Source organism: Atractosteus spatula, chromosome 8, assembly GCF_055471065.1.
Source record: "Atractosteus spatula isolate fAtrSpa1 chromosome 8, fAtrSpa1.hap1, whole genome shotgun sequence".
NCBI lineage: Eukaryota > Metazoa > Chordata > Actinopteri > Semionotiformes > Lepisosteidae > Atractosteus > Atractosteus spatula.
In genome coordinates, this window is record NC_142713.1 from 32266761 (window position 1) to 32279027 (window position 12267).

The 12267-nt window shown below is 34.2% G+C and overlaps 1 protein-coding gene across 1 annotated transcript in view; it reads left to right on the forward strand.

Annotated features, from left to right (window-relative positions):
- Positions 1–1068: 1068 nt before the first annotated feature.
- LOC148829431 (metalloproteinase inhibitor 3) overlaps positions 1069–12267 on the forward strand; it is a 29197-nt gene continuing 17998 nt past the window's right edge. Inside the window, exon 1 of the mRNA XM_088923237.1 lies at positions 1069–1433. Within this exon, the coding sequence (XP_088779363.1) occupies positions 1304–1433 (130 nt within the window). The 5' untranslated portion in view covers positions 1069–1303. The remainder of the gene's footprint in view (positions 1434–12267) is intronic.

Below are 12267 nucleotides of genomic sequence, written 5' to 3' on the forward strand. Positions count from 1 at the left end.
CACTAAGCACGGCATTGATCTGAAGCAGTCATATAAAAAATAGAATTTATAAAGAGGAAAACTAATCTCAAACTTGCTTGCATCAAAGAATGGGAAAAATAATAACAGATTTACAAAATATGCTTGTGAGCCATAAAAAACATGTACAGTACTAGAACTATTATACAGTATAATGAAGTAGAGGCAAAAGGTGTTTACTACGCAAAATGACAGAAACACTACTAACACACAAAGGAAATAATATATACAAATATTTTTCATTAAGTTTTTTTAAAAGTAACTACTAACTGCTAAATGATCTACTGAATGGGCTGAATCCCTCTCATTTGTTCCTTTTTATGTTCTTATGTGTATTATGCTGTATAAAATTAAGTGTTGCAGAGTACCCACTATATTTAAAATAATGTCTTTCTACGTTGACAAAACATTTTAATTGTGTTTAAGTCTGTTTGCTTTAATGACTGTCACTATCTTCCTAACTTGATTCCATCTTTGGAGAATAAAACAAGTTTTGTTCTTGAACTCAACAGTGGAAAAAATACTTGAGCTATTTCATATTTTACTTAAAAGTATGAAAGTGAAACAGCGACACATTCTGGCTATTTTAATATTTTTTTATAAAAAGACACTGATGTCAGATTAATTTACAGCCTTCTTAATTACCTTAATGTTTTTAAAGCCATATTTCTTTTTCAGATAGTTGGGTATCATTTAATTGTACAGCAAGTAGAAAGCATACTCAAAGCATGATATTCATGTTGGTCTGTGTATTCAATAAAGACTATGGAAAATTCCAGAGCCTCTTAGAAAGCAATTACAAGTAGTTATCTTTTAGGTTAATTGTTCACATTAATTTGAATGTACTTGCTTTCTCCTATGGTTACTCATTTTTCAGAATAACACATCCTACAACATCCATTACATCACATTAGAACACTACCCTTGCTAATCTTCACAGAGTTTCCTGAATTGTTGAGGCACTATCCCTGGTTAAAGAGCAGCTTTCCTGAGGAAATAAAAAAAAGATCTTACACTGCTGTCGTTTAAATGCAAGTATTGTGCTTCCTGATTGGTCAGTCCTGGAATGGGCTGGGATGAAGTGGTATGGGTGGCGTTTGTGTCTAGAACACTATATCTAATTTGTAATTCACAGGGAGAGCAGCAGTGAGACAGAGAGCGTTTGCCTGCAACTGTGAGCAGAGAGGAGGTATAGAGCAGTAACGGCAAAAGAAAACTTGAGCTTGCAAGTCAAAGTTTCATTAAATTTTCAAAGAGGGCTTATAAAATTGAAACTTCTGAGAGAATGTCACTGCTTGTCTGCCCGTTGCTTAGCCTGCTGTTTGTTCTCAGCAGTCTCCTGATGAATCCATTTACAGAGGCTTGTTCATGTGCTCTGTCTCATCCACAGGATGCCTACTGCAACTCAGACATAGGTAAGAGGAAAATACTTTTAATTGTGGTTCAAAAACATATATTTGTACTAACACTACTGCTATTTCTAGTCCTACTAATGTGAAGAAACTGTTTGAACATACATATTGAAACTAATACAATAGTTTGAATTATGTGATGCTTATTTATTAACTGAAATTCATAAAAGTCATGTTGGTAATTTTGAATTTATTCTCAAATAAAATTATTCAAAATAACCAAAAAATGTAACTAAACTGGGTGATGAGCAAAATATATTCCAACCAGTATACAGTACTGAAACTTCATATTTCTAAAGTCCAAAAATGGATTGTTTAATCTGATTATTCTGTGTCACAAGGACGTGTGTTAGACAGCTTGTCCTTTGAGCATGGCTCAGAAGTGATTAATAATCACTAATAATAAAATGGTTTAACATTTCATTATAATGAAATGTTTAAACATTTATTGTTAAAGACACCTATTAAATACATCTGAATTTTGATGTGTTATTGAATCTATGTATTATTTTGGGTATGTGCAAGAAGATAAAGAATTTCTTATGCAGCCTCATGTGTGAGTGGAAGAGTTAACAGTTTCTATGGAAACAAGTCTCACCATGTGTAATGTTTTTCAAGACAGATGACTACTTGCTGAGCAATAAAACAGTGCAAACAGAAGCAGTAGCTGGCAAGCTATTTACTGCTGTTTAACAAGGGTGAATATCACACACATGTGCAACAGGTCTAGAAAGATGTCTGATAGTATATCTAAGTGGCAGAGTTCACACTAGTGTGGAATTCCCAGAAAGCAGTGGTGTAGTGCTAAATGAAAGAGTTTGGAAGCTCTCGGGTTTGGTGCTCCAGGCCAGACGGTGGCATGGTAGGAACTCAGGCTTAATTGGGTTTTTAGGAGATCAGGGGCAAAAGTGAAAGACATTAAATGGATCTGTGGCACAGGGACGTTAACTACACTTCTTTTCATAATGATTTTGCCTTTAAAGGAAAAACAAATGCAAACAAAATGTTTTGTATAAACTTTCTTTAAAAATAGTTGAATAGCTTTACTCTGAAAAAAAGCATGTTTTTTTCATTACAAAAAATTATGTTCAGTATTGTTAGATTGTATCAACATCAAACAATACCAAAAGTGTGGGTTTTTTACTTGACCAAATAACCAGAGAGACACTAAGAGATGCTGTTGAAAACCCAGACCTCCAGGTTGTGTTTAACATTTATATAGTTTTAGTAGAAAAGAACTGACATTTTTAAACTACAGTACAGTATGTGGATTGCGTCTACTGAGGTATTTAAATCTCTCCCAAATTTAATTATAATTTATGTTTTGTTTGAATGTCATCTACTAAAGCTGGCATTGTAACTTTCAGCTTTGCAATAGTATATATTTTTAACCTTTATATTGTATGATGCTTAATGATAAACAATGCATTTACAGCAGATAAAGAGTGGAATTATAGACCATCAAATCTGTTTTTTTATCTGTTAAATATGTGACTTTTACCAAGACAAGAAATGGAAAATGGTTTAAACAAAATATTAATCTCTCATTTTTTGCATCCATTCTTTATATTAAATAATTTGTACACTATTACAATAACAAGATATGATTAAATATATTTATTAAATTAAATGGGCTTATTATAATACAAAGACCAGTTGAGATACATGTACTCGTCACTGAACAGTGTCCTAATGTAGGAGGGCTTATTAACCTTCAGCATATTTTTGTTTATGCAGTGAGCATAAACATGGTCATATGCAGCCACATGGCATTATTTGTAGCCAGCATTTCTGTTATTAGATTGCTCTAGTGTTTTATAAAGAGTGAATTTGAATAGTAGCAAGTATCATTGTTCATTGTTCAACATTCTTTTACATATTTTCAGAGAAGCCTTTTGTTAAGACAACAATGTTCTAAATTGGATAGAAAATCTATACAATATAAGGTAAATTATAATCGTAAAGAATAGATTTCATGATCATATTAGTTAATTTTTCTACTTGCCCCATAAAATGATATAAAACCGCTTCTTACTTTTATCTTGCTAAATTGAATACGGACAACATTATTTATTCAGCATAACCCAGATTGTCTGATCATTCTCATCATGTTCAAATTCAATTTTCCAATAAAAAAATGAAAGAAATCAATTAATTGGCTTGTCATAACAAGTGTAAAATATATCATTTTAAAAAGTGAAACTTATAAGATACAAGTCCAGGGGATTTATTGATTTTTTTAAAAATTAGTTATCCAGAGCCCTCATTCCACTTCCTCCCCCACTCAATCTGTTGCTTGGACAGTTGTGTGAATTCTGTCTTCATAACTGTATGGAAAAGTACATTATGGTTGTTGTGTGAACATTCATCCATTCAACAGTGAACTTTGCATGAGCAGTTCAGGGAGTTACTGAGTCTACTGAGGCCCATTCCCTAAGCTTCTGCTCTGCCACATCCAGAACCCACGATGTGCCCGAAAATGTATGGGTGCCCCTTACGATAAATCAGTAAATGTTATTTTGTGCAAATTAGAAGTGGGTAAACATCGCTTACTTGAACATACCCTCAAATACACCACTGTCCTGAAGCGCAGATAGCATCAATAGGAATTTATGTTGAACTAATAATAAAAATATCGACAGACAAAAGGAATGGCATATTGACCACCTGACAGAGAGATTATATACAGAAGGTAGCAGCAGTTCATCAAAAAAAATACATCACTCTTAGACTCTGAGATTTTTTCAAAGAACCACAATAACTTTGCTCCATTGGTTTAAGAAATGGTCCACAAAACAGTGGGGTTTTGTTTTTCAGATGAAATATAAGAACATAGGAGAGTAGGACATTTGGCTCATCTGGCCCATTTGGCAGGTAGTAGTTACTTGATCCAAGGATCTTACACAGCTGTTTCTTGAAAAAAAAATAGGGGTATTGTCTTCAACAACATGATTGGGTAGTTTGTTCCATTCTTCCAATATCCTTTGGGTAAATAGTGCCTCCCATTTTCAGTTTTAAACGCATTCTCACATAGTCTAATTGGGACCCCTGGTTTGTGTTTTCTGTTCATTCTGAAGAAATCTGCTGAACTGATGTTGAGGATTATGAAAACTTTTGTTGTAATCTTTTCTGTTCAAGACTAAAGGTTCAATACTATCAGCATGTCAATATTTTATGACAGAGTATTGCAATACTAATAGAACATTAATACATGGATTTAGCAATAATTTAACAAGTGTATTGAATTTTATACACTTCTAATTATTATACAATATATATTTTGCTTTATAATATTGCGCAATAGGATACAGACTATTTTTTTTTTGCTGAACATGGCCAAACGTTTCTAAGGTTAACCCCACACACTGTCAGCCTCACAGAACGTAATGTTGTCAATAGGAAATATTGACAAAACAATACTGTCATTGAGAATGAACACAAAGTCAACACTTTGTGATCTTCAATACAGTATTGATACAACTAAAATTATGAACTAGCATTAAAAACCAACATGACAAAATGTTTAGGGTTATCTAATGCTGGCTTCATATTTGTTTTGACTGCAGCAAGTTTAAATCTCTTTGAAAGAAAACAACAAATTATCTGATCAAACTAAATTATGACTAGAGCCAGAGGATTCTCGCAAAGAAGGTGAAGAAGGTTATGTAAAAAAGAAAAACTGTGGTCCACTGCCAGGGAACATTGGCAGAGCTGTAGGAGATTGTTCATGGATAATTCGATCTAATCAAAGGGGATTTTAGGTAGCTGAATCCTGGGAACCTTATAACATCCATGTCATTATGATAGGTATCAGATACAAAAATAGAGCTTTGCATACAAAGCTAATATTATATACTAGTCTTAGTTAACAGGAGACCTTTTCTACAAAGATTACACAATGCGTTTTATGCATTCTAATTCTTGTAATTGTTGAAGAATGACAGCCAGACCACCACATTCTGAGTTTTTTCAGTGAAGTTAATCCATCCCACAGAGCTTCATGAAATCCTTGTTTCAAGGTCATTTCTTCCAGCAAGTACTGACACTCTTAATGCTTTCCTGTTTTGTTTTCTAATCATTATCATTAGTTCTGGAGAGTCTTGTGCAAAAGCATGCATTTATTCTGTGTATATCAAAGAAAAACCTACACACATAGGTTTGGTATAACATGTAGCAAACAAAAACTTTTTGCAAATGACCAGTGAATCAAAATGATTTATATTACTAACCTTTCAATACTGTTTGGTATTCTGTTTAGGACAGTGGTTCTCCAGCATTGTGAACTTAAGCCCCATCTGTAATGTAGTACTGTAGTCACTCATTACATGGCATAATCTTGCCAATAACATCAGAAAATGTCATTCTGATGTGTGCGTTTGCCAAGATGTAAAGAGCTTTAATATTTCATGTTGGTTTTTTTTCACATTATGCCCACAGTCTGTTTTGTGTATCATGAAATCATAACTTTTTTAGTGACTAATTTAGCATATATAGTCATAAACACTTTGCAACAATTTGCAAATTTAGTTAGTGCACTTTTAAAGATTAAAGTATTTTAAAGATAATGAATATACAGTACATCAATAAGATACACTACAAGTAGCAGGTCAAAATGAAAGTACAATGAAATTAAAGTAAGTTCTTGAGTGATCTTCGCCATGAGCTGATTGACTGCTTCTGCATACATTTAAGACATGTACTTCTTTATTCTTGTGTTATAATTCAAGAATGAATTTATAATTTTCAGGCTGATGCTATTCTTTTTGCTGTCTCTGTTACTATCCATCCCATCATTAAAAGAAAGTCTCTCATTCTTTATGAGGTGTGGCATCCCAAAGCCTAGGGTGCAAGGGGTGGGGGGTCCACTCCCTGGACAGCCATGCCTGTCAATTGCAGGGCAGACATACAGAAAGAAATTTACATAGAATTTAGAGACACATTTTCCTAGCCAGTAAGACTTTAGCATCTTGGCAAGATCCCCTGGGAACAAACAAATATGACAAGACTCAACTGCAAGAGCTGGTTACAGACTGTGATGTCAGCCCCTTGAAACCCAGACAAGAACAGTTCAAAGTAGGCAGTCAAATCTAGCCATCATGTTTGTTTGGAGCATTTCTGGTCTGCAAATAATGTGTTAAATTGTAAAGGCACAGTATGTGGGTGTGGTTCAACTACGATGGATGAGAAAATGCAGTCCAAAGAATACCAGCCATATATTCTGTACTCTTCCACATGACTTAAAAAAGAGACACTACACAGAAACTGGTACTGGTACTCAACAACATTTTAGTGAATGCATTAATGTGAAGAAAAGGGAAGGTTAAAAGACAGACCAATGTGAAGATTTTCAAAATGAAAAGACAAATGTAAATATAGGAAAATGTTCATGTAAATCGGAAAAGAGAAGCATGCATAAATCTGCAAGTGCTTTGATGTGTGGCAGAATTGTACTACACAGAATAAAATTATCTATATGCACTTTGGTTTGTTGGTTTATTTCTGTTTACTGTTGTCATTCTCAAATGGGCAGGATGTATACTGTACATGTGTATATTTTAAGACTATATATCCCTGTTTATCATTAGAAAATAAATTTGTTGTTTTATAAAAAATATTCTATAACTGCAATGCATATTTCCATTCACAATTATTATATAATACTATTGCTTAAGCTGTTTTATTATAATATAATGAGAGGTTATTATAGTCCTGTAGAAAATTTCAGTGCCCATTCTGTGCATTTCTTGTTACCTCTTGAATATGAAATAGCAAAAGTGTGACAAAATGTATCAAAGAAATGTGTGTTCGTCAGTATATGCAAGGAGTTTTCAAACACCCTAAACCCAAAAGGCAGTTTTGGCAACAACATATCGGTACAGAGGCTCAGTGAAACAAAGAACAAATGCACTCTGAGAAATACTGCAGACAACTGTTACAACATCAATCTGCCTAGGACGTTTGTTATTAATTCTTCTACCATCGCTAGACTTCTACAGTCCTACTACCAGACAATCTTCTGCATAACAACACCTATAGCTGATAACTGAAATGGATTCATGGAAGACCCATCAAACCCACTAACAGATATCGCTCAACTCACAGCTTCTACTATCTGATTCTTGTGGCTTTTAACTGGTCAAGTCATTACCCAATGTCACCAGGCTTTCTCCAGACAAATATTGCTGAAGAATGGTAATTTCTCATGAATCCTGGATATGTACTGTATGTCTCTTTTGATGATAGTAAACTATGTGCACCTCTTGGCTTCATTCCATAGCTTGTTGTGCCTCCCTGGAATCCACCGAAAACCTAACCCTAAAGCCCAGGATTGCTTTGCTGTGCTTCTCCCTTCTAACCTTAACCATTCAGGAAAGCAAACTTCTTAATCCTATAGGAGAACAAACCCACTTTTCCCTAAAAGCCTACAGGAACTATAACATTTTTCCTGTTTCATCTAACTAAAACCACAAAACTAGTCTGGCTTCATGACTAACCAATTACACCTGTGTTCCATCCCTACTGTATGTACAGTGAAATAAATGAACACTGCCACAGCAGATCTTACTGAATGCCTGCACTTCTCTCTAATTTGTTTCTGAGTCACACAATCACAGCTTAAACCAATACAGAAAGTGCTCAAATTTTGGAAACAGGCGATAATCATTCCTATTGCAAAAAACAAATTCCACCAAGACATTAAATAATTTTAGACCATTGGCATTGATTTCTTTAGTAATGAAGTGATTTGAGAAAAGATATTAAAGGCATGTGCTCTACCAAGTAGAGCGTCTACTAGATCCCATGCAATTTGCTTACTGGGCTAAAAGAGGAGTTGAGGATGCTACCCTCACATTGCTGACTCTCTTATATAAACATTTAGATGGTCCCAAAACACTTGCCAGGCTTTTATTTATAGATCTATCATCACCTTTTAATGACATCCAACCACACTTGTTAATAGAAAGATTACTCTCAAATCGAATCTTTATTTTAATTTTGTAGGTTGGATTTTTTTGATCAACAGATCACAAAGAGTGAGGGTAAATGGTTTTATATCAGATCATCTTTCTTCCACTGGGTTTCCCAAGGGCTGTGTGCTATCTCCCATCTTGTTTTTCTATATGCAGGCAGCTGTAGAAGACTTTTTAAGGACAGACACTTCAAGTTTGCTCACGACTCTGTCATTGTCAGACTCCTGCAAGATGTAGACACTGATTGAGGGCCTGTGGTTGATTAGTATACTGTATGTTTTTTCTTCAACTTAATGTGTCAAAAAACAAAGATATGGTCATCGATAAAGGAAAGCAACCACCAGTTGCAAAACCAATAGTAACAAAGGACCAAGAAATTGAAATTATTAACAGTTTACAAATTTAGCTGATAAAAGGTCATTATGCCATTTGTTTGTCAAGAAAAGCTATGTTTATGAGGACTTATTCTTAAAATTTCTATGTTCAATGCCTTTGTTTGTGATTGAAACTTGTGCATCTGGCTACAAAGCTTTCTACAGTACTGTATGTGTTGCACTTCTGTAAATGGCTGGTAACTTTGGATAGCTCTAATGAAAGAGCCTGCAAAATTTATTTTGTGCCTTCTTTTATTGCTAGAACCTTGGTGACAATACATTAAAAAAATAAAAATAAAACTGAGAAACCAAAGCCCCTACAATTATATGGTCATTAAATACACATGGGATTTGCTGAAATAGGGAAATTAAATACAGAAAACAAGGATTATTAAAAAGCTCGGCCACATTTTAACAACTTTAAAGATCTTAGATACATCTGTGAAAGATAAAACTATCAAACCCAGAAACAGAACTTGACAACATTTAAATAATTTGTAATTATTCTTACCATTAACAGTCTTTCAGGACAAGTGTAACACCTCTCTTCTTAAAAAATTGGTAATGTAGTGCAAATCCATAATCCACCAAGGGTGACCAAGTACAGTAATTGCATACCAATAAGTATTACTTCTTTTATATGCAAGGTTATGGAAATTATAACTTGAACTATAATAGACTAAACATTCGTGGGTTCAAAGGCATGTCCTACTCTGACAGGTTAAAAGAACATATTCATTAATTTAAAATCCATAAATGCACTAACAAAGTCAATCTATTGGACTTCTTAAGAATTAGCAATGAAAGTGCATTTAAACCTAAAAAACTGGAGACACTTTTTCAGACACAAGGGTTTTGGGTGTCTGGAACAAGCAACCAAGCAATGTTTTTAGAGCTGATAACCTTGCTTCAGTCAAGAATCAGCTGGATATGATCCTTCCTGTAGGTCTATTATCTACTAAGAACTAAACAACCTAGATGGCTTTAATGGCCTCCTCTGATTTTTAAATTTTATTACAATCTTGTTTAATATGAGAAAATTATAAGATTAAACATACGTAATGTGGATTACAATATATTTCCCAAAATCCAATTGTAAGTGATGTTTACTCTGTTATTCATGTTATACAGCACTATATTTTAAAATAATGTACAGTAAGTGTAAATGTAAAACATTATGAAAACAGACTAAGCATCAACCCAAGTATATTACAGTATATATTTTGAAGCAAGACTAAAAAAGACTTAAAAGTAAAATGCATTAGAAGAGGTGGACTGTTGTCTTAAAGATTTAGACTAAGTTTAAGTGCAGTGCAGGTTTCATATCCCACTAATGGACAAGTCAGTGAAACTAAAAGCATTCTCAAGGATCAAGAGCTACTGGCATTTCTTTCTGTTTACAAGTGTGTGATTTAAAGCTTCACCATGTTGTACCAAGCAAATATGTCTCAGTACCTTAGTACCACATAAGATTACAGTACTTATGCAGGACAACCTGTGTACTGCACTGTTCCAGAATTCAGCTCTAGAGAATAAGGAACAATAGGTTTATTCCATGCTGAAAAAAAGAAGAAAGAGAACACAACGTTTCGGCCGTGGAGCCTTCTGGAAATTCATGCCTTTATGCTCCTATAATGCTTACCAGAGGGAAGGGAAGAGAAACCAGGATAACTGATATGCTTAGCAGTACTTTCAGCCTTCCTAAGACAGCGAGTTTAAAGATGTCAACAATAGAGGGAAGCTGGACTCCAATGATGGACTAGGCTTACCTCCTATAACGCCTTCGGGTCAGAAGCTGCCTTCTAGATTTTAAATGTTCTAATGTTTGTGTGGGTTTTCACCAGGTGCTCTGGTTTCCTCCTACAGTCAAATGCTGGTAGATTAACTGGCTTCTGAGAAAAATGGCCTGTGTCTGTCTGCCCTGTGTGACTGGCGTCCCATCTAGTGTGTACCTTGCCTTGTACCTGTTGCTTGCTCCACCATGCCCCCAGACTGGAAGTGGTTAGAAAATGGATGGATGACTGATAAAATGAAGGAGTGTTACTGTTATAAATATTTATACAGGACATTATAATACATATAAGATTAGTTTGATTTACCTTAAACTAAACTCTGTCCTGAAACAGGTGGTGAAATTACACAGTATGTGTTTATATAGGTTTAGTATATAGGCTGGTAGTCTGTTGAAATGGGCAGCAGTGTGAAACAGTGTTAAGGCTTCAATACTTGACCAAGGTACTTCACTCCAAATATTCCAGTAAAAATACCCATATACAGTATATGATTGTATATATGCGTGCAAATATAAGTAACTTTGTATAAAAGCATCAGGCTAATTAATTTGTAATTATAATATTCTACAACTTTTAATTGGATTTATCAGCTGTGGAATCTAACAAAATGTTTGGAAGCAGTTTTCAAACTCAGGCATGTATAGATAAAAAAAATTCCAACTGAGTGGAGAGCAAATAACTCTGACAACCTGGAAACTGCCCACCCGACTCATATTTCTAAGCCTCTTTAAAAACTAGACAATAAGGATCAAGAGAAATACAGTAGAAGATGTAGGCTAAGACAGACAGGACATAATGAGATACATCTTTGTAGCCTCTTCATTACTAGATTATGACTTAATTAATGAGGTATTGGAAGCTAGAGGCACTTAAAAGTAAACTAAGAAAAGGAGCGGTGTCTTTAAGATTTATGGAAGTATGTGGGACAGGCTCAGCTGTGAAACATTAGATATTTTCTGAAAGCAGGCTTGCTTTATGAAGGTTTATAGTATATCAACTTTATATTAATATGGTCACCGTTAATAATATAGTGAGGAAGGTTGAATGCAAAGTTCCTCCAATTGTTAACATGAAACTAGTATTTACAAGCTTGCAAGTGTGTTTTGTCCATATAATAAAATGTGTCTTTTAGATTAATGTCTATATATTTCCCCACCATCATTTTTTTACAGTAAATTAAGGAAGTCGAGTAACATTACTAGGTCATACAGTATGTAACCCAGGTATGGGGTGTACTGACAACCAGTGTGAAGGCAATTTTATGTTTTAATGACTTGCACTTTTATATAAACTGTAGCTAATGTAAAGTTTGCTAAAAAAAAAACTTTGCTTATATTGTTATATTGTGTTTTACAGTATACATATTAAGGCAGCATGTGGCAACAAATGGCTGTTTATTCTTTACTACCACGCTTTGTAAACAGCATGCAAAATGTCATGCTGTTTCAGTCAACACAGACAATGTAGGGTGAATACTTGTGAATATGGAAAACCTGCTGCAGGTCAAAATCAGACAAACCTAAAGAATCATTGATGTTTTTGAAATGTATTTTTAAATCTTTAATACATTATACACGTCTCTCTTTTCAAGTTCAAGTTTCTAGAATAAAACATACTGGAAATGTGCGATGACATCCATTCAGTTGGTACATTTTTAAAAATATATTGTATTGGTTTAGGTATGCAAGATGTTTTTTTA